The sequence below is a fragment of the Lissotriton vulgaris genome, chromosome 2_2 (genome assembly GCF_964263255.1).
Source record: "Lissotriton vulgaris chromosome 2_2, aLisVul1.2, whole genome shotgun sequence".
Classification (NCBI taxonomy): domain Eukaryota; kingdom Metazoa; phylum Chordata; class Amphibia; order Caudata; family Salamandridae; genus Lissotriton; species Lissotriton vulgaris.
In genome coordinates, this window is record NC_141688.1 from 316,601,194 (window position 1) to 316,624,765 (window position 23,572).

Consider the following 23,572-nt stretch of genomic DNA (forward strand, 5'->3'; position numbering starts at 1 on the left):
CAACAACGTCTCCTCGGCATGCTTCAACATCCTACGCATGCTACGAAAGATCTTCTGGTGGATCCCCACCGAGACCAGGAAGACCGTCACCCAGGCCCTCGTCACAAGCCGACTGGACTACGGCAACGCCCTCTACGCCGGCACCACCGCCAAGCTCCAGAAGAGACTCCAGCGGATCCAGAACGCCTCAGCCAGACTCATCCTCGACATCCCACGAACCAGCCACATCGCCGGACATCTAAGAGACCTGCATTGGCTCCCCGTCAACAAAAGAATCACCTTCCGCCTCCTCACCCACGCACACAAAGCCCTACACGACCAAGGCCCGAGCTACCTCAACAACCGAATCAACTTCTACGCTCCCAAACGCCACCTCCGATCAGCCAACCACGCCCTCGCCGCCGTCCCCCGCATCCGAAGAGCGACGACATGAGAAAGGTCCTTCTCCTACCTGGCCGCCAAGACCTGGAACTCCCTCCCGACCGACCTGCGCCTGACCCAAGATCACCTCTCCTTCAGGAAGAAGGTGAAGACCTGGCTGTTCGAGCAGTAACGGCACCCCCCTCCCCCCAGCGCCTTGAGACCCTACGGGTAAGTAGTGCGCTCTATAAATGTCTTTGATTGATTGATTGATTGATAGATGAGACTGGGGCCCAAGGGACCATCCAATGTAAGTACTCAGGAACCCCACAGAGGCTGGCTGTAGAGTGGAAACACAATTGTGTGCTCAATTCAAGTCGTGGCGGAAGTTGCGATTGCAGTCCTCTAGAAGGACCCTTCTCAGGGGACCAGGAAGAAACCTTGTGGAAGACAGAAGGTTGGAGAGCCACCCCACTCGTGGATATCCTAGGAACTAGGATACCTACAACAGGGAAGCCGAGTGCATAGGTGGGAAGTGAGGTTGGCAACCGCCGTAGACCACAATGGAGGACTGCAGTACAGATGCCACTGGCCAAGAAGGTGAGTGAGTTTGGTGGAACCCAAGGGTGGATTCAGGAAGAGAAGTACCTGCAAGCAGAGGGTACTGAGTCTATGCCTCTTAGGAATTACCGTGAGGCATGGAAGACAAATGCTCACCGATGTTGGAAGATGCATGAGAGTTTACGGTGAATGTGTAGCTGTGCACACCATGCAATGCTGTGGAAGACCAGGAGCCGTTCACAAGCTGTCTCATGTCGGATGTAAGGAGCCAGGGGTTCAGTGTCCAGCAGGAGCACCAACAAACCGTGGCTGTAGCAACAAAGTGGCAGATGAAAAAGGCGCAGTGGCGGGACCAGTGTAAACAAATTGGCAAATTATCAACATAAAACAGGGGAGAAAAGTAAGGAAGACACCAAACTAAGTAATTAAAAAAGTGTAAAGTTTCATTTAATTAATCCACAAAGATTCATGTTTAAAAACAATTAATAAAATACATAAATTATACACAATGAATTTGTTACAAAAACAACCAAATAATACAGTATTCAATATATCCCATAAAAGATTCCTATAACATAAAATATATTTTGTGGCAAACAGATGGTATTGTTCGACGCGCGTTTCGGCGTTGTTTAGAACGCCTTCTTCAGGAACCACAATATTATCAACAAAATAGAAAGTAGTAAATGAAGTGGATGCTGCCCTTATCGATCAGAGGCTTGAAGACACAGTTTTATGTTGATAATTTGCCAATTTGTTTACACTGTTTATTTCCCTGTACCGTGAATTAAGTTTCTGAACAGGGGGTCCTTGTTATTTACATTGCAGTGGCGGGACCAGCCAGCTTGAATGGGCTCACCGCAAGCAGGTAAGTTGGAGTAGGCCCCGAGCAAACAGGGTAGCCCACTCGGCACAGGAGTCGCAAGAGGACCTTGAGCAACTCGCCAATGATGCAGGACCACTGTGCACAGGATGCGGTCAGGATGAAGATCTTGGTATCAATAGATGCTGGAGGCTTGAGATTCTTGGAGCCCAAATAGCTCTGTAGAAGAGTCAACAAGCCTTGGCAACTGCAAGTCGACATGATACACATGGTTACTGCTCCAGAGGTTCAGACGAGGGATACTACCTTCAAACCTGCTGGGAAGACAGTGTAGGCCTCGGGGGAGTTGCAGAACCACCACCTGTGTTGCTGGACCTTCCTGAGTCCATGAGGGCTCAGGAACAGCACACCTGTCAGCTTCATTGTGGTTCCTGCAGAGGCAGGGGAATGACTCCATCACTCCAAGGGAGATTGCTTTGGGTGTCTTCGAGTCCCACAGGCCTGTAGAAGAACCTGAATGGAGCGCAGGCACAGAAGGCTGGCAGGACGAGGAGACCAGCAGCAGCAGGAGGCTTCCCGGTGCAATCTTGGCTCCCAAAGTGAAGTTCAACAAAGCCTAAAGTGCCCAGTCGGTTGAAGATGAAGTAGTTTCGGATCTGAATCTTGTCCCGTTGTTAATTTAACAGACTCACCCACAGGTAAGCCTTTAAGTACCCTAAGGAAAGGGTTGGGTCGATTCAGGGGTCCCTCCCAGAGAAGGGGCTGGACGATGGAGACGATATTCCCATGTCATTTGTCCAATTTCGTGCCAGAGAGGGAGCCAACGGCTTTCTGAACTTATTCCAGCTGGAGTACGCAAGGAGGGCACCAAATGTGCCCTTTGAAGCAGTCTAGTGGCGCTGGCAAGTTCTGTCTGGGAGTTGGTCACACCTCCATGTGACAGGAAGCCTATTGTCCTACTTTCCCTTGCTTGCGTTCGGCTCAGCAGCAGGAGAGCAGAATCGTGTCTATGGTCTGCAACAGCTTACTGTCAGACTCAAAAAGACTCGTATCGGGAGCACGGAGGGCTTCCCAGATGAGCCCCAAAGTGCATTGAATCATACCTCCAACACCGTTTATGGTGTTGGAGGTATGCTTTCAACTGTTTTGATACCAAACATGCCAGGGTTTGTTACAGCCAATTTAGAGTTAGCCATCGCATAATGACGCATGGCCACTCTATGCATCGTAATGGCTGATGCACCTACAACACCTGGAGAATGGATCCCGGAAATTGTAGGGGTGTCCTGCTGATGTAGGGGCACCCCCACACTTATAACAAAGCAACCTGCCTTTAAGGATTGAATGGCCTGCTTTTTGGGTGACTTGTAGGTTTTAAGTGCAGTGACATCAGATATAAGAAAATTTATATTTGTCGTGAGTGGTGGTATCACCAGCGTACACAGGCTGCAATGGCAGGCCTGTAGTCTCAATTTGAATGGTTCCCATGGGTGACATAATACATGCTTCAGCCCATGGGGGCCCCCTGGTGTACCTATGCTCTGGGTAACAGTACAATATACTAGGGACTTACAAGGTACACCAGTAGCCAATCTGGGGGGTACCTAAGTACTCACCATGGTCCAATTTGTGGAGGAATCACAGAGACTGTGGTCCTGATTAGCAGGATCCCAGTCAGACTAGTCCAAACACACTAACACCAGGCAAAAAGTGGGGGGTAACCATTCTAGAAGGGTCCTACCTTCCTACAGGAACCATTTAGCATCCAGGAGGACCTCCTGCAATACCACTCAGGCCATTTTCTCCCTCACCCGGTCCCAATAGCTCTGCGTTAGCAGGCATTCCCAAAGGACGTGAAAAAAGGAATCCTCCCTCCCTACCGCGCAGTAGAATCGCTGCCCTACCTATTTTGTGTAGTAGTGTCTGTGAGTAATCGGCCCTATGCAGTATTTTGAGTTAGACCAATTGGAATCTAGCACGAATAGCAACTTATCATGGGCACTGGAGAGTCTCAGTCAATCCTTGCCGTCAAGGTCCCCAATGTCACCCTCCCATGCTAACCTAAATAGGCCCAGTGGGTCCAGGGAATTGTTGATCAACTTCTTGTAAATCATTAACACCCCCTTTTCCTACATTGTCTCCATGAGTATTCGGTCTTCTAAGGGGGAATCCTCAGGAACTCGCTTACCTCCCTGTACGTGACTATGAAGGGCGTGCCCCAACTGCAAATATCAAAATCTCTCAGTCTCCGTTTGGGCTTATTCCCATCTGAGGTGCTCAAGCCCATTGATGGCTTGGTCCCTCCAAATGTCCCCAAGATGTTCTATGCCAATGAGTTCCCTCACCAAGAATCTGGATAGTCCACCCACCTTGAACAGTAAGCAACAGTACCAAAGTGGCATCAGCCCAGTGAACGTCACACTCCATCCCATAAATCTGGTGGAATCTCTCCATAGTCTGATCACTGTTTGTGTGTGCTGTGGCAGAGCACCGCATCTCTTGCTGCCCATAGCTTCTATATCTGCCCCATATGCTGCGTTCTGGCTGTCCGTGAAGACCCTTTCGTTCACAAGAAGATGCGATGCCCAATAATATTTCAAGATATCCGGAATCAACCATCCCTCCATCGTACGCCTCTCTCTGCAGCTTGGCCAGCGCTATTCTGAAGGTGCCTCCCTGCCACCTCGATCTGAAAACCTCTCCATCCATTTTCTTGTAAATGTACAGGAATTTATATAGCACAAATCACAACTGGTTTCTAAGCGCTTGCTTAGGGAACCCATGTTGGTATTCCCCTGTGAGATAACCACGGCAGGGTATCCGCAAGGTGAAAGCCAGGCATCCCGCCGCGAGGGGCCGTTGTGGAGATTAAGCAAGCTATTGCCCAGAGTCGCAGAGTGTGAACCCATGAATGGAGTAGGCACCGGAGCGAGAATTTTCAAGTCCATGGACATTTTTTAGGACTCAAGACCCGCCGAGCCGGGAATTGAACCCTGGTCCTGGGCTGACCTCTGCTTCCAGGTCTGCCTCCTCTAACCAGTGAGCCACACTTCTCCACTTCTTCTTAAAGACCTCCCAAGGAATTCTGTAGAGCGTGTTCTGCATAACCTATAAGAATTGCTGCAGGCTCATCTTTTTATAAAATGCCGCTGTACCCATCAATGTCAATGGGAGATTGCTTCAGTGTGTCCCATCGCTTCGGAGTCCCTCCCAATGAGGGGATATATTCTGGTGAATTAAGTCACGAGGATCCTGTGTAACGTATATTCCCATGTACTGGATGTAGGAAAGGGGCTCTGTATAAACTGGACCTAAGTAAGGTACAGTGTGCACAGTCCACAGAGGTATTGCAGAGGCTAAAGTTGGATATAACCTTATTCTCTAAAGTGGTAGCTTGGTTGAGCAGTAAGGCAGTAAAAGAGGACAGTGTAAAGCATTTGCTGTACACACTCAGTCAGCAAATGGTCTTACACCCTCAAGAACTGAACTCTAGGCCAATTGTTTTGTATATAAAAATATATAGTTACTTTATTTTAGAACCACAGTAGGTATCAATTACTTTATCAGAATGAGATGTTGCAATTGAATACTTACAAATAGCAGTTGATTTTTAAATGCAATGGTTACTGTAGTTGCAGTATGCAACACAAGTTTAAACACAATTTATCATTGAGCTCAATGGATGTTTTGAAGACAATGCAATAAGATCACTTTACGTATGTTTTTCTAACTCACGGCTGGATCCTGCATTTCCTGTAAACAGTGTAAAGAAATCGTTTTTGTTATACAGGCAATTTTTAAGGAATATTTGTAAGTTTGGAAAATTGACACTTAGAAGATTTTCAGGTAAAAATTAGGCAATGTATTCCTATGGAGGAAAGTTGAGTTAACAGTAAATCACGGTTATAATTACTTTCTAGGTTCAGTGCTGGGCTGAACGGTACAGCACTAAGATCTCTCCTGATTGCAGGTGAGTAAATTCCTTTTGGAAGTTCGGACGATTTTTAAGGAATAAGTACTCGGCTGGCAAAGTTAAGGTTCTGGGGGTAGACTCAGTGGTCTCCCAGGAACAGGTAAGTACAGTTGTCACACCCTCAGCGGCACAGGGGCAGCCGGGTGCAGAGTGAGTAGGCCCAATGTTATCCTATGGAGGATAGGGGGCCTTCGGTTGGTTGCTGCTAGCAGGCCGGCCACATGGCTGTGGGAGCTGAGTTCCTTGCAACTTACACAGGGCAAGTGGGGAAGTAGAGGAGGGTAGTTGCTGCACTTCCAGCGGCACTCGGGCGGCTGGTGCAGGGTGCTTTTGGGCCTTCGGGTGCCCAATGTTATTCAGTGGGAGACTTGGAGACTTGGAAGTCGAACAAAGGCTGCAGGCTCGGGGACGGAGATTCTTCAGCTGCGACCACCACTTCGAAAGGTAAATTGGGGTCTTGGAGGATAGTTAGACACCCAGGAGTTGGGCACAGGGGGCCGTGGGGCGCCGGGTGCAGGGGTGTCTTTTGGCATCTGGAAATCTTACCTACAGCTGGTCGCGGTTGGAGGGGTCTCTTGTTGTGAGGCTGCAGGATTCGTCAGGATCGTCGAGGAGGGTCCTTGGGCACGGGATCTCGGGTCACAGTCGCCGGGGGGATGTCCTTGTGGTCTTTGTCCACTCAGGCACGGGCCGGGCTTGGCGGGTGCAGAGTGTGCTCAATTGTGCTCAATTCACGGTTCCTGGCTGGCATCAGGGTTTGTTGCTGTTTGAGCAGATCCACTGCTCATGGGAGTCCCGGTCTTTAGATGAGCAAGGCAGGCAGGTCCTCCGGGGTTTTCGAGGTTGCTGTCCACAGGAGACGCCGTGGTTTTAGCAGGAGCAGGTTCAAGGATCAGCAGGCCAGTAGGGCTGGGGCCAAGTCAGTTGGTGTCGTCCTCTTGTTAGCAGCTGCACAGTAGGTCTTCTTTCTTGTTTTCAAATCAGGATCTGATGAAGAAAGGTTCAGGGTTCCCCTAATTACTAAATTTAGGGGCGTTATAGGTAGGGCAAGGGCAGGGACCAATGGTTCCCTGTCCTGGGGTGTACCCCCTATCCTGCCACTCTCCTGTGGGAGGGAGAGAGGCCTAGCTCTGATTGGGTAGGGCTCCCCATCCTCAAGATGGCGGTAGCCCGGAGTTGTGCTTCACCTCGCCTCTCCCACCTGAGGGGTGGGGTTGGCAGAGGGTGGCACATCCCCTGTCCTCACTTAGGGTTTCCCGCCTGTCTTCCCGCCAAGGTGGGGGTCAGAACCGGTTGGGGCCAGTTGCTGAGTACAGCAAGTGGCCTGGAGAAGCTCACAAAGGCGGCGTGCCTTTGAAGCCTCCCCTGCCCATCCTGGTGGACGAGGCTTGACACCTCGTCACAGGATGTGCATTGTTTCGGGCCCCCGAGAGCGTCAGGCTCTTGACCCAGGGGTCCAGAAACATGTCTGGTGGTGGCAGCCTCTGTAGCCACGCAGTCAGGACACTGAGAGTTGGTTAGGTTTCAGGGGGCATCTCTAAGATGCCCTCTGTCGTGCATTTAGCATTAAATCACACACTGGCATCAGTGCGAGTTTAATGTGCTGAGAAATTTGATATCAAACTTCTCAGTCTTCAGTGTAGCCATTATGGTACTGTGGAGTTCGTGGTGACACCCTCCCAGCACCATATACTCTTAACCCATTCGGCGCTTATGACGGAACCGTTCCGTCACGCGCCTCGGGTGAGCTGTGCTAGTGACGGAACGGTTCCGTCACGGCCCGCTCGACGCACCTGCGCGGTGCTTATTTCGCGCCTGCGCGGCGCGTTCTATTGAGCGGGCGCATTCGTGACGGAACCGTTCCGTCACTAGCACAGCTCACCCGAGGCACATGACGGAGCGGTTCCGTCATAAGCGCAGGTGAGCCGCGCGGCCCCCCAACCCCCTAGCACTGCGGCGGAATTGCCGCCACAGTGAAGGGGTTAATGGCATCACTGCACTTACAGTGCCCAGGAATGGCCCTGGGTACTGCAGGGGCACAGGGCTCATGCACCTGTTCCCACACCATTGGCATAGTGCACCCAACTAGAGGGGTGACTGATGTATGCCATGGCAGTGTGTTTGTGGGCATGGCAAACGGGAATGTTTGCAGTGTCAACTCTTCATTTAGTTCTGCACCAAGACACTCAGCCTGCAACAGCAGTGTGTGTGTGTGTGTGTGTGTGTCAGGGTACAGGGCCCCTGGGGGTGGCACAATAAGTGCTGCAGCCCTTAGAGGTCTTCTATGGTCCCAGTGCTCTGGGTACCTTGGGTACCATTCACCAGGGGCTGACATGTGGCCAGAGATGCCAATTGGGTTTAGGTTTAAACACAGTTTAACGTAAGGAACACAGGCCCTGGGCACCTGATTGGCAGGAGCCCAGGGCACACTCAGTCAAAGTATATAAGCAATTCAGCAAGAAGTGGGGGCATACTATGCAAGAAAGATGGCACTTTCTCACACCGGAACCCCTCCAAAATTACTGGGCCCGGCAGTCTGGGGGCAGAGATGGGGGTGGGGGAGGGGGCATCACCAACTTGGAGAAATTGATCTTATAGCCCGAGTGATCCCCAAATCGCTGAAACTCCAATATTATCCTCACTATGGAGATAAGGGACTGTGTCACATAAAATAGGACGCCATCTGTGTAGAGTGAGATCCTCTTCTCCCATTCCCCAGGTGCATATATCCCCTCCAATAAAGGATCCTTTCTGATCCAGGTTCAATCACCAGGGTGAGAATCATGGGGGAGAGATGGGACTCCCCTCTCGAGTGCCCCTCCGATACACAAAGTTCAGAGACGTCGCACCATTCACCCGCACCCTGGCTAGTGGGGCATGGTAGAACAGCTCAGTGGTGGTTGATCCTGTATCCTTCGGTTATAGCAGTTGCGATGTCGGGCGCAGAAGTGGGGTTGAGCCAGGTCTCAGTGAGGAAGAGGACATAGGTTGTGAGGGTGAAGGTGAAGTCCAAAATCTTGGAGGTGTGTTTGCATAGTGAGTGTGTGTGTTGAGAAGTGTGCATGCAAGTTGGTGTTTTTGTTCAGGGGGTGTCTGTGGTGTTTTTCAAGGTAGGGCTGGTCGATGGGCTGTTGTTTGCACAGTGGCAGGTTAAGTATTTACAACAAGGGGTGGTGAGGGACAGAGTCTCTGAATTAAGCAGAAAGCTCTCACCCAGTCAAGAGATCAGGGCTAGATCCAACACCGTTTTTTAGCTCACTGCACCATCCCAGTTTCAGAACCCGGCTGTATGCAAATTAGTCTGTTCCTGTCCCAGTGCATGATGGGAACAGGGCAAACCAAACTACAAAAGCCAATTCTTACACTGGGAAGGAAACAAGCTCTCGGGGACCGGTTTCTGGCATTACAGCCGTCTTCGGCCCGGTTTGCTTGAATCCTGATGGTGCAATGAGCAAGGGTCTCACATCTGAGAATACCCTTCCACGCTTAGGGTGGACAAAAATATTTACAACAAGGGGTGGTGAGGGACAGAGTCTCTGAATTAAGCAGAAAGCTCTCAGCCAGTCAAGAGATCAGGGCTAGATCCAACACCGTTTTTTAGCTCACTGCACCATCCCAGTTTCAGAACCCGGCTGTATGCAAATTAGTCTGTTCCTGTCCCAGTGCATGATGGGAACAGGGCAAACCAAACTACAAAAGCCAATTCTTACACTGGGAAGGAAACAAGCTCCCGGGGACCGGTTTCTGGCATTACATCCGTCTTCGGCCCGGTTTGCTTGAATCCTGATGGTGCAATGAGCAAGGGTCTCACATCTGAGAATACCCTTCCACGCTTAGGGTGGACAAAAATATTTACAACAAGGGGTGGTGAGGGACAGAGTCTCTGAATTAAGCAGAAAGCTCTCACCCAGTCAAGAGATCAGGGCTAGATCCAACACCGTTTTTTAGCTCACTGCACCATCCCAGTTTCTGGTGAAGAATTGGCTTGGTAGTTTAGTCTGCCCTGTTCCCATGATGCACTGGGCCAGGGACAGACTGATTTTTTATATAGCCAGGTTCTGAGCTGGGATGGGGCAGTGAGATAAATAACGGTGATGGATCAAGCCCTGATCTTTGGACTGGGTAAGAGTGGTCTGTTTAACTCAGACACTCTGTTCATCACCACCCCCTTTTCTAAATCGTTTTTGGCCACTATAGGTGTGGCAGGGTATACTCAGACATGAGTCCCTTTCTCACTGCTCCATCAGGATTCAAGCAAGCCGGGCCGAAGAAGGCTGAAATGCCAGAAACCGGTCCCCGGTAGCTTGTCTCCTTTCTGGTGAAGAATTGGCTTGGTAGTTTAGTCTGCCCTGTTCCCATGATGCACTGGGCCAGGGACAGACTGATTTGCATATAGCCAGGTTCTGAGCTGGGATGGGGCAGTGAGATAAATAACGGTGATGGATCAAGCCCTGATCTTTGGACTGGGTAAGAGTGGTCTGTTTAACTCAGACACTCTGTTCATCACCACCCCCTTTTCTAAATCGTTTTTGGCCACTATAGGTGTGGCAGGGTATACTCAGACATGAGTCCCTTTCTCACTGCTCCATCAGGATTCAAGCAAGCCGGGCCGAAGAAGGCTGAAATGCCAGAAACCGGTCCCCGGTAGCTTGTCTCCTTTCTGGTGAAGAATTGGCTTGGTAGTTTAGTCTGCCCTGTTCCCATGATGCACTGGGCCAGGGACAGACTGATTTGCATATAGCCAGGTTCTGAGCTGGGATGGGGCAGTGAGATAAATAACGGTGATGGATCAAGCCCTGATCTTTGGACTGGGTAAGAGTGGTCTGTTTAACTCAGACACTCTGTTCATCACCACCTCCTTTTCTAAATCGTTTTTGGCCACTATAGGTGTGGCAGGGTATACTCAGACATGAGTCCCTTTCTCACTGTTCCATCAGGATTCAAGCAAGCCGGGCCGAAGAAGGCTGAAATGCCAGAAACCGGTCCCCGGTAGCTTGTCTCCTTTCTGGTGAAGAATTGGCTTGGTAGTTTAGTCTGCCCTTTTCCCATGATGCACTGGGCCAGGGACAGACTGATTTGCATATAGCCAGGTTCTGAGCTGGGATGGGGCAGTGAGATAAATAACGGTGATGGATCAAGCCCTGATCTTTGGACTGGGTAAGAGTGGTCTGTTTAACTCAGACACTCTGTTCATCACCACCCCCTTTTCTAAATCGTTTTTGGCCACTATGGGTGTGGCAGGGTATACTCAGACATGAGTCCCTTTCTCACTGCTCCATCAGGATTCAAGCAAGCCGGGCCGAAGAAGGCTGAAATGCCAGAAACCGGTCCCCGGTAGCTGGTCTCCTTTCTGGTGAAGAATTGGCTTGGTAGTTTAGTCTGCCCTGTTCCCATGATGCACTGGGCCAGGGACAGACTGATTTGCATATAGCCAGGTTCTGAGCTGGGATGGGGCAGTGAGATAAATAACGGTGATGGATCAAGCCCTGATCTTTGGACTGGGTAAGAGTGGTCTGTTTAACTCAGACACTCTGTTCATCACCACCCCCTTTTCTAAATCGTTTTTGGCTACTATAGGTGTGGCAGGGTATACTTAGACAGGAGTCCCTTTCTCACTGCTCCATCAGGATTCAAGCAAGCCGGGCCGAAGAAGGCTGAAATGCCAGAAACCGGTCCCCGGTAGCTTGTCTCCTTTCTGGTGAAGAATTGGCTTGGTAGTTTAGTCTGCCCTGTTCCCATGATGCACTGGGCCAGGGACAGACTGATTTGCATATAGCCAGGTTCTGAGCTGGGATGGGGCAGTGAGATAAATAACGGTGATGGATCAAGCCTTGATCTTTGGACTGGGTAAGAGTGGTCTGTTTAACTCAGACACTCTGTTCATCACCACCCCCTTTTCTAAATCGTTTTTGGCCACTATAGGTGTGGCAGGGTATACTCAGACATGAGTCCCTTTCTCACTGCTCCATCAGGATTCAAGCAAGCCGGGCCGAAGAAGGCTGAAATGTCAGAAACCGGTCCCCGGTAGCTTGTCTCCTTTCTGGTGAAGAATTGGCTTGGTAGTTTAGTCTGCCCTGTTCCCATGATGCACTGGGCCAGGGACAGACTGATTTGCATATAGCCAGGTTCTGAGCTGGGATGGGGCAGTGAGATAAATAACGGTGATGGATCAAGCCCTGATCTTTGGACTGGGTAAGAGTGGTCTGTTTAACTCAGACACTCTGTTCATCACCACCCCCTTTTCTAAATCGTTTTTGGCTACTATAGGTGTGGCAGGGTATACTTAGACATGAGTCCCTTTCTCACTGCTCCATCAGGATTCAAGCAAGCCGGGCCGAAGAAGGCTGAAATGCCAGAAACCGGTCCCCGGTAGCTTGTCTCCTTTCTGGTGAAGAATTGGCTTGGTAGTTTAGTCTGCCCTGTTCCCATGATGCACTGGGCCAGGGACAGACTGATTTGCATATAGCCAGGTTCTGAGCTGGGATGGGGCAGTGAGATAAATAACGGTGATGGATCAAGCCCTGATCTTTGAACTGGGTAAGAGTGGTCTGTTTAACTCAGACACTCTGTTCATCACCACCCCCTTTTCTAAATCGTTTTTGGCCACTATAGGTGTGGCAGGGTATACTCAGACATGAGTCCCTTTCTCACTGCTCCATCAGGATTCAAGCAAGCCGGGCCGAAAAAGGCTGAAATGCCAGAAACCGGTCCCCGGTAGCTTGTCTCCTTTCTGGTGAAGAATTGGCTTGGTAGTTTAGTCTGCCCTTTTCCCATGATGCACTGGGCCAGGGACAGACTGATTTGCATATAGCCAGGTTCTGAGCTGGGATGGGGCAGTGAGATAAATAACGGTGATGGATCAAGCCCTGATCTTTGGACTGGGTAAGAGTGGTCTGTTTAACTCAGACACTCTGTTCATCACCACCCCCTTTTCTAAATCGTTTTGGCCACTATAGGTGTGGCAGGGTATACTCAGACATGAGTCCCTTTCTCACTGCTCCATCAGGATTCAAGCAAGCCGGGCCGAAGAAGGCTGAAATGCCAGAAACCGGTCCCCGGTAGCTTGTCTCCTTTCTGGTGAAGAATTGGCTTGGTAGTTTAGTCTGCCCTGTTCCCATGATGCACTGGGCCAGGGACAGACTGATTTGCATATAGCCAGGTTCTGAGCTGGGATGGGGCAGTGAGATAAATAACGGTGATGGATCAAGCCCTGATCTTTGAACTGGGTAAGAGTGGTCTGTTTAACTCAGACACTCTGTTCATCACCACCCCCTTTTCTAAATCGTTTTTGGCCACTATAGGTGTGGCAGGGTATACTCAGACATGAGTCCCTTTCTCACTGCTCCATCAGGATTCAAGCAAGCCGGGCCGAAGAAGGCTGAAATGCCAGAAACCGGTCCCCGGTAGCTTGTCTCCTTTCTGGTGAAGAATTGGCTTGGTAGTTTAGTCTGCCCTGTTCCCATGATGCACTGGGCCAGGGACAGACTGATTTGCATATAGCCAGGTTCTGAGCTGGGATGGGGCAGTGAGATAAATAACGGTGATGGATCAAGCCCTGATCTTTGGACTGGGTAAGAGTGGTCTGTTTAACTCAGACACTCAGTTCATCACCACCCCCTTTTCTAAATCGTTTTTGGCCACTATAGGTGTGGCAGGGTATACTCAGACATGAGTCCCTTTCTCACTATTCCATCAGGATTCAAGCAAGCCGGGCCGAAGAAGGCTGAAATGCCAGAAACCGGTCCCCGGTAGCTTGTCTCCTTTCTGGTGAAGAATTGGCTTGGTAGTTTAGTCTGCCCTGTTCCCATGATGCACTGGGCCAGGGACAGACTGATTTGCATATAGCCAGGTTCTGAGCTGGGATGGGGCAGTGAGATAAATAACGGTGATGGATCAAGCCCTGATCTTTAGACTAGGTAAGAGTGGTCTGTTTAACTCAGACACTCTGTTCATCACCACCCCCTTTTCTAAATCGTTTTTGGCCACTATAGGTGTGGCAGGGTATACTCAGACATGAGTCCCTTTCTCACTGCTCCATCAGGATTCAAGCAAGCCGGGCCGAAGAAGGCTGAAATGTCAGAAACCGGTCCCCGGTAGCTTGTCTCCTTTCTGGTGAAGAATTGGCTTGGTAGTTTAGTCTGCCCTGTTCCCATGATGCACTGGGCCAGGGACAGACTGATTTGCATATAGCCAGGTTCTGAGCTGGGATGGGGCAGTGAGATAAATAACGGTGATGGATCAAGCCCTGATCTTTGGACTGGGTAAGAGTGGTCTGTTTAACTCAGACACTCTGTTCATCACCACCCCCTTTTCTAAATCGTGGCAGGTTAAGTGGCAGTGGGTACAGGTGAAATGTCCTATCCTGGATCTTGGGTCTGCAAAGTGGTAGTATTTGTGCGGCATCTAGGGTTGAGGGTTTAGAGTTTGGGGATAGTGTATCTGCGGGTGAGGGAGGGCTGAGGGTCATGGCGCTGGGTGCGGGCTAGGCGCGAACAGGTGCTTATGGGCTTGACTTTTGTGTGCCTCAGGCATATTCACACTGCAACCTGGATTAAGTAGGTACTGGTTTAGGCAGGGCTTCTGTTGGCGTGAAGAACAGTGAGCGGGAAAACCTGGGCAGTGGCAGAGCCACTGGATCAGGCTGGAACAAGCAGGAACTAGAGGCCGCAGGCAAGTGGCAAGATGTGTGCCCAGGTGGCATCAGTGATATTGTCTTTAATGTTCTCCCCCACACCCTCAGAGCATTTATTTGGTGTCCCTTGTGATACCAGCGAAAGAATGGTTTACACAGGAAAGTGTCTTGCCGAAAGACATTTTCTGATTAAACTCTCTGGCTCGTATCCTGCAAAAACATATATTTGTTTTTTAATACAAAGTTAACCAATTTATTGTTTCTCTCTTTATTGACCTCGGAAAGATGGAAAGCAGAATTGGTCTTACCAGGGTTCACTCTGTAGATCATAACAGTTTAAATGGCAATCGCGAAGACTCAAAGAGCCATCTTGCTGGCAACATAGGAATACCTCTCAACAAATGTGTGTCTCTTAATAGAACAATTATTGGAATAGAGTAAAATTAGCCATGACCCACGATCTATACGCTGGTCAAGGAGGAACTAGTTAACACCTTTAAATTTTGAGAGTAGTAGACAAGAATGGGGGATATTGAAGGTATTGCAATTATGCTCTTGGTTTTCAACACTGTGCAAACCCAGTCTGACACTCTTGAGGCTGTATTTAAAGCCAGCCCTTTGGAGTGTTGTCAAAAACAAGGAACTTTGAACTAGAGTATTAGTCTGGGAAAACATGAGGATTTCAAGGGATCCCTGACAACTGTGACAAAGGTAATCTCTTGAGGTGCTTGTAAAACGATCTGCATGCTTTTTTATGCTTCAATAGGTCTGTATTGCTACTGAAAGGGGACCTAGGCTCCCTAACCCCAAATTGAAGGAGGATGTGGAACTCCGGGCAATTACATGGGGAAATCTGCATACCTAAAAGTATATTTTTTTCTTTTGGGAAAATGTATCTCTTATTAATTCATTTTTTTAACCTCTCTCGTCTGATCTTTACTTACTTTAAACGTTACTTACATTTGTGCCCAATATTTTAGAACAGTAAAATTGTTTTAATTTGGTTTGATGCAAGTAGTTATTTTAGCTCTCATGATAAGTTTGTTAATTTAATATGCACTTACTGGTTAGTACATAATAAATTTACTAAAGTACATGTAGAAATGATTGCATTTTTCTGGCACTAAAACAAAAAAATCTGAACTCAATATCTCTAAGTTACCATGAAGGCAGGCACCTTGAGTAAGCCTTCTCTGTTGACATCTTTTGTGACCTGTTGGCCCTGAGTAGGAATTCAGAGAGGGCTAATTCAGCCCTGCATTTTATATGCTATATACATTGAGTAATATTACATTTGTATTCTTATCACACAACTCTATTTACTGAGGGAGTCATTATGTTAAGCCTGTTATTACCAGTGTAAGACCAACATGTAAATATGCATCTGTAAAATTAAATCTAAGTCCTAAACTTAAGAATGAAATAAGGATTCATCATTGGGATAAAATATATGGCATTGACATTTAAATCTACATTTTAAAATCTGATTTCCTAACCAAATGAAAAGTACAGTCCCCGAGGATTGTATCTAAAACACAAATCTTTGATTAAATCCAATTAACAACATATTCATTTCAAAGCACAAGTATATCTAAGACTACGTATACATAACAAAGCACTTTCTCAAATATTAGATTTGTAAATTTAGGTGTCATTCTAAAGCACAGATGTATTAACTCCAAAGAATAGGTCTTGGAGATGGTTTCTAAAGCACAGATCATGTAACGAGCATCATAAAAAGCAGATTTCTGAGACTGTTTCTAAGCACAGTTGTCCTAGCACGAACTGCTAATAACAGATATCTGTACTTGGTTATTTCTGTAAGGTTAAACCCTGCGAACAGATCGCCTCCTTCCCAACCAAATGTAACACAGAGCAGTGATTAAAAATTCAGCATTCCTATCCTTGATCTCTTAGATAAGGTTACCCAGATGTCTCTGCAGAGGCAACATTTGACAGTTCATGTATTCCTCCTACATACCATTTTCATTTCGAACGTTTAGTCCAATTGGTTCAGTTGCACTTTACAAGAATGACATCTTCTTGAATGTGTTGTGAAAAGAAAAAACTTATGGCCAGGACCATGACATGCCTGATTTTACACAAACTGATTTTGATGTTGATTTTTAGACTTCTAAACAGCTCAATGCCTCTCACCTCTTTTTTGTGTGTATTTAGTTCAACCTAGCAATCAAAGACATACCTGAAGTTACCCATGAGTCCAAGAAAGCTCTGGCGGGTCAGCTGCCTGCTGTCGGACGGTCGATGTGTGTGGAGATCTCACTGAAAACCTCTGAGGTAAGGACTAATGGGCTGGACAAATATGACATTAAAGTAAAGAAAAATGACTTAACTTTGGGCACATTAGTTTGTCTGAGGTTATCAAATGCGAAGTGCTGAGCTTGAAAGTGAAAGTTCTCCGACCTTGGATCAATGGAAATGCTTGAATCATTTCCCCACTTCGAGCCGCAAATCCCCTGGTACGCATCAAACAGCAGTATCTTGGGACAGAGCCATACACTGTCTCTTTAGTAACCAAACATCATCACAGAGAAAGACCCACATTTTAGCCTTCTGAAAACTGCTCCTCCCAGAGATCAGCAGACCTTCGATTTCTACTTCACGGTGTGTAAAAAGAAGCTCTTCAGAGTGCTGCTCTCTATTCTGACTTCTGTTTAGATTTTGCTATTTCCCCGCTTGTTTTCTTACCATGGATGCAGGTGCTTTCTTTTGAGTCTGTTGCCTTTGGGCCTGTGAAAGGCATATTATTCTTCATGAAAGACTCTTGTATGAAGGCCGCCTCCAGTACTTGCAGCGCCAATGGAAATAAGATCATATGTATTGGAAATTTTCACGGGAAGTGTATCTACTGCTTCTGTGCAAGTTATAAAGCCATGCACTATAAGATTAGTAAAGTGTTTTCTACAAAACACTAAATTACTGCAATGGTAACCTTCTTTTTTTTAAAAAAAAAAAACAAATTTTATGGATAGATCGCACACTAGGCGCAGCACTCCGCAGAAGACTGCGAACAAGTAAACATCTTCAAGTGCATGGCAATCTATACCTTTTTTGAAAAACAAAACATTTTCCCTGTTTCCACCCCCCCCCCCCCCCCCGAAAAAACCCAACTCCCCCCACCCGGATCCCACCATAGCCCACTGCACAATAACATCTCATTCTTGAAAAAGGTCTCATGCGTAGAACGGTGTACACAATTCCCAAAGTTTGGCCCCATCACACCAGTCCCGTGACACCGTCTTGTTCCACTGGTGGCTCTAGCCATAGAACCCTATAATCCCCCCATCATTTCCATATTTTATTGTGTTTCCTTGGCCAACCCCTGGCCTCAAAGATCGGGCGCTCCAGCCCCATACAAAAATCCAGTCCCTTCTTCCACACCACCACTGGAGGAGCCCGTGGATCCTTCCAGGCCTGAGCCACATCTCTCTGCTATGGTAGCCTTTTGAGGCCGTGTCAGGGACTGGATGTGGTAGAGTTCTGTTGAGTGCCCTTCTAGATTGCTGAAGGAAAGATCGACTTCTTATATGCCCAGAATAATATAAATTAGGGTGGAAAAATGTCTCCTTTAGTTTGTCACAGCTTTGAGAAAGAACTCACAAAAAGGAGGGGGTGGAGACTTGCAATGCGGTTGAAGTTTGTGTTGCTGAAAGCAGCAAAGTGCCAGATTGCCCCTGAACATCCGAAAAGAGCCAAGGAATTATCCACAAATAAAACAGTCCCATTTGCTAGAGGAATAATCAGGGACAGAAACTAATGGCAAATGGAAATATCAAAATGAAATGTGTTCGGATGCATCAATTCCCTTTTAAATGATGCTTGAATAAGGACATTATATCACAGGAAGAAACTGTGTAACATCTTGGACTGGGATAGCTCAATTACTTCCAGAGCACTGACCACTGTCTTTTATAAGACTTTCCTTTTTCCCCTCTTTAAACATTGATAGCACACACTCTACCTGAAAGAAAGTCTGTGTTTAATATGCAGTGTGACATGCAGCATATGAAACCCCGCTGTTGACGCCCACACACAGTGCAACCTGCACCGCATGCAAAACTCCTCTGTAGGAAAGTGAGTTTCTGTCGCAGTAACCCCTCCCCCCCCATACTTTTTGCCAGACTACTGATGCACTTTTCCTTGGTGCGCCCTGGGTTTCTACCAATCAGGTTCCCAGGGCCTGGGTTCTACCCCCAAAAACTAACCTAATTGGCATCTCTGGCCACAGCTCTGCCCCTGGTAAGTTGTACCACAGGTACCCAGGGCACTGTGACTAGGGAAGACCTCTGAGGGCTGCAGCACGTATTGTGCACCCTTAGAGGCCCTGTACCCTCACACCCACACACTGCCTTGGCAGGCTGCGTGTCTTGGTGCAAAACAAAGGGAAGAGTTGACATGGCACACATCCCTGTGTGCCATGCCCTTAAAACACTGCCCTGGCATACATCAGTCACCCCTCTAGCGGGGTGCCCTATGCCAGTAGTGAAGGTACAGGTGCATGAGCCCTGTACCCCTACAGTACCCAGGTACATTTCTAGGCACTGTAAGTGCAGTGCTACCATTAAGAGTATATGTTGCTGGGAGTTTATCACTGCGAACTCCACAGCACCATAATGGCTGCACTGAAGACTGGGAAACCCTGGCATATCCACCGGCCAGCAACCTCAAAAACCCCTGAGGACCTGCCTGCATTAACTGTCCAAACTGTTTCTCCCGTGAACACCGGCCGTGTTTAAACTGCAGTTTCTGGTGCCAGCCAGGAATCGCGAATCCAGCACATTCTCCACCCACCGAGCCCTGCCCGTGTTTGAGTGAACAAACACCACGAGGAGGTCCCCCCGGCGATCCTGACCTGAGATTCAGCGACCTCTGACCTACCTCAAGCCTCCAGACGCCTGAAGCCTCAATCCTGAGGACACCCCCCTACCGCGACCAGAGTGGGTAAGAAAATCTGACGTCCAAAGGCACCCCTGCACCCGACGCCCCACGGCCTTGTGTGCCCAACCATCCCTCTACATCCCAACTTACCCCTCGAAGTGGTGGTCACTCCTGGAAGATCCTCGTACCCGAGCCTGCAATGTTTCTCTGTCCCGGAGAATCTCCTTTGAAATCAACAGGGCACCCGACCTCCAAACAACATCCTGCACTCGGCTGCCCTAGAGCCGCTGAGTGTGCCCCATTAGTGATAACTTGCTCCCCAACTTGCCCTGAGCTTAACCCTAGGAGTTTTGCTCCGACCACTCTGTGGCCTTCTTGCCAGCCTCCACCAACCGGAGTCCCCCTATCCCCTATAGGATAACATTGGGCCTCAACACTCTGCACCCAGCCGCCCGAGTGCCGCTGAGGGTGCAACAACAGTGCATCACTGTCCCTGGGAGACCCCTGAGCCTAACCCCAGAACCCTAACTCAAAAGACTGATAACTTACCTTGAAACTGTTAACTCATTTTTCCTCATAGGATAACATTGACACTTTTTCTCCAAAACGTTTCTAACTTTCGACTTTTGAAAACTACAAATATTCCTTTAACCCCTTCCATGCTCATGACGAGCTCAGCTCGTCATGAGGCACAGTGGAGCTGTGCTTATCGCAAGCTGACCTTGTCATGATCCATGGACTATTTCAATTTCCAGCACAGGAGGGGAAAACCCCTAGCAGCCAAGGTGTTAATATCAGCCTATCAATCAAATGTACTTCCTCAACTGTTTTCAGGAAATGTCCCAGAGCTGATTCCAGGAACCATCACTGAGTAAGAAAAAGTAATGATAACCTAACTTACCTGCTAAGTGAATTTCCTCCCATAGGATAACATTGGTGATTCTATTTGAAAAAGTTTCTAAGTGTCAACTTTTGAAATCCAATAGTATTCCTTAAAAATCGTACCTTTAACCAAAACACATTTACTCACCTGTTTTCAGAAAAAGTCCCAGTTAGCAAAAGTAATCTGAAAAGTAATTAACTGCATTTAACTTAAAAAGCCCATTCAATTGAATGTACTGTACCTGCAATGTGTTGCAAACTGCTGTCTTAAAACTGTATCCAAAACCAGCACAAGTTACACTGCTATTTTGAACTGTGTTCATACAAGTACAAGTAATTTACTACTGAAAAGTATTGTTCTGCTTACTTGCACCAGGCTTTCTTGGTTCTATAAAGAAAACTGTATATTTTTATACAAAACAATTGGCCTAGAGTTCAGTTCTTGAGTGTATGAGACCATTTGCTGACTGAGTGTGAACATCACATGCTTTACACTGTCCTCTGGTACTGCCTTACTGCTTGACCAAGCTACCAGTTTAGAGAGTAAGGTTCTATCTAACTTTAACCTTTGCCAAACCTTTGGAGACCCTTGGACTCTATACACACTGTACCTCACTTCGGTGCAGTATATAGAGCCAGTTTCTTACTTCCTCTGACTTATGATTGTCGTACAGTTCCTACAAATTAGGTAGGACTGTATATCAGGACCACATAACAGTCGGAATATGGGGACTGTGTCCACACATGTAATCAAAGTATGTGGGTTTAATTCGTAGCTAGCTCACAGTGGGTCATCAAGACCCCTTACCTTCCAGGGTATTAGATGGTGTCTGCAACCTCCGAACATGACCACTCTAATGCCTCAAGGAAATCGTGGAAATAGATCTACCCTTTCGGGGTTACTCAGGCATACCCAAGAGAGACACAAGAATGATGCAAATTGGCTTTTCAGACCTTAATTGAAACAACTGTATTCTTGCGTAAAAAGCATGCGCTGCAATTATTAGCTGGAGGAAACAACATTGTAAATAGCATTACAAGAATGGTGAAAAAGATAAACAGTTGAACCATTATAACGTCAGTGTGATTATGATATATTTATACTTGTACTCTTACTTAATACTACCTACACTACCGAGAGCATAGTAGGAGTACCGTCTGCCAGATCTTTTGGGACAACCCTACCCCCCATAGCTGTGTGTGATGTATCCAGAAGCCGATCTGGTATAGAGCATTCTACTGTCCTTTGCAGGATAAAAAGATAGCGTCCACGGGGCTGCATCTGAGTCACAGCGTTCCAAGATAATCCGCAGAAGTGCTCCTCTGCCGAATTTGGCTCAGAGGTCGTTTATATAATACAAGCACTGTTCCAATGGCTCTGTGTCAGAGGTGCAACACTGATGTGAATGTTTGTCCTGAGACTCAGAGCTGTCTTCATTCAGACAACCAAATACAAGGGCATCACTTTCAGTGTTCCTTAGCCTTGGACAGAGTGCACGAACAACATAAATAATGCTTACTAAGAAATGTGCTGCAAGCAGAATAATTTAGTAAAGTATGGTATTGTAAGTGCAAGGCACTTAAAGTCAAAAAGTCACAGTTTAGAAAAAGATGTCAAGTTTAAATGTGTAACTAAAATGGAGACTTTTACGCAGCCTCTGTTGAACATTACAACGAAACCCGCTGGGTTATGATAAGCTCTGAATCCATGCAGTGGCTCCAGTGGAAAATGAGCTCTGCGCCTGACTGGACATGGTGCTCTGCAACGTGTCCGTGTGAAATTCATAAGAAACTTCTTCCTCTGATTTCTTCTGAAGCTACACAATCTTAGGTGAGTTCTTGGTGCTGTCTTTGTCACAAATTCCCTCTGGCTTCATAAGTAAGTTAGACCTTTTCCCATCTTGAGGACACATTCACTCAATCTATGCCTTTCAAAAAACATCAGACATGTTGTTGGAGGAAGGTTAGGCTTTGCAACAAGGGACATTTGCAGAGGAGCTGGCACCTGATCCCATGGATCTCCTGCAAAGGCCGCAAATAAATCGGACAAAAAACCGACAGGCAATCAAAGGCCCACTCTGAGCTGCCTTCTAAATTTCCAGCCACCTACAGTGTGGTCAGAAGCTCCAGTGATGGTCCCTCTACTGACAACTGTCCCTGTGCCCTGGTCTGCAGTCTCTGCTCCTTCACTCATTCTGTTCCTGCCAATCTGATAAGGACATCTAGTCGCAGAATCCTTAACTTTTGAATTCCCCCCAGGCGTCAGACTGGATCCAGAAATGTTTCAGCTGTCCCTCTGCGCTCCAGGGGATGGCGCTGTACGACTTTGTGATGTCGTAGCTCCGGTTGTGACGTCAGTGGAGTCATATAAGTCCCCTCAGGCTCGCGGGCGTCAGCTTCTTATTTTTTGCACTGCAAAGCTGATCCAGTAAAGCAGCTCCTCAGGCCTTTTTTCTGGCCTATTGTGACAGTTTTTGCTGTTTGCGAACAGTGTGTCTTTTTAGGTCTTGCGTCAGCGAAAGACCTAATCTTGCCGGCTTGCCGGGAATGTGGGACAGGGGAGGTGCACGCACTTTCCCTCGCTGATTTTCACCTCGTGGTCGCGCACGCCCAGCCCGGTTCCGTGCACATCCCCTGTCCCACATTCACCGCAAGTCAGCCTCTCGCCTCTCTCAATCATGCACGTGCACACACAGCCACACTCACGCATGCACACACACACACACACACACACACAAACACGCACACACACACGCAGGCACACACGCTGGCCACACACACACACACGCAGGCACACACACACACACACGCACACACACGCAGGCATACGCACGCACGCACACTGCATATACACATGCGCACAAAGACACACATACCGCCGCCGCCCCCCACCTTGCCCCACTTAATGCGTCAGCGGCCTCAGCCGCCACTCCTGACTTCTGCTGTGTGTCACGACTGCTCCTGGGCCATCCACTCCGTGGGCGCGGGCTTCGCGGAAGACGGAAGTCCCGCCCCATTCCTGAACTTCCGGTTTCAGGATGCGCACGCTCACGGCTTGTATTCTTTTGCACTTTTGTTCGACTCGTGCTGCACGTTTTACAGAGCTTAATAAGCACTCCCTGCTCAGCTCAGGTCTTTTATGGTAAGAAGAGATTTGTTCCTCTTGGCTGGCCCGAATGCCACCTAATCCACACCCACCCGCTCACACACACCCTTGACAAACCAGTATTGCTCTGAGATAAGGCGCACACATTGGTATCCTGCCACCTTAGGAACTTGCCATGTCCAGCCCTCTGTGTGCCGAAGCATGGCAGGATTGCAACACACGCATGAACTCTGTTTACCAAACTAAAACGCTAGAATGGAGCTGAAAGATCACCTCTCAAGCGAGGAGACGAAAACACCGAAGAGCTTTTCGGCCCTGTGCTGCACCGCCGAGCGC

General features: G+C 48.1%; 1 protein-coding gene across 9 annotated transcripts in view; it reads left to right on the top strand.

Moving 5' to 3' along the window:
- ATG13 (autophagy related 13) overlaps window positions 1–23,572 on the top strand; it is a 391,361-nt gene that overhangs the window by 46,193 nt on the left and 321,596 nt on the right. For all 9 annotated transcript variants that reach the window (XM_086959657.1, XM_086959658.1, XM_086959659.1 and 6 more), the window contains exon 4: window positions 16,528–16,647. In XM_086959657.1, the coding sequence (XP_086815783.1) occupies window positions 16,528–16,647 (120 nt within the window). The remainder of the gene's footprint in view (window positions 1–16,527; window positions 16,648–23,572) is intronic.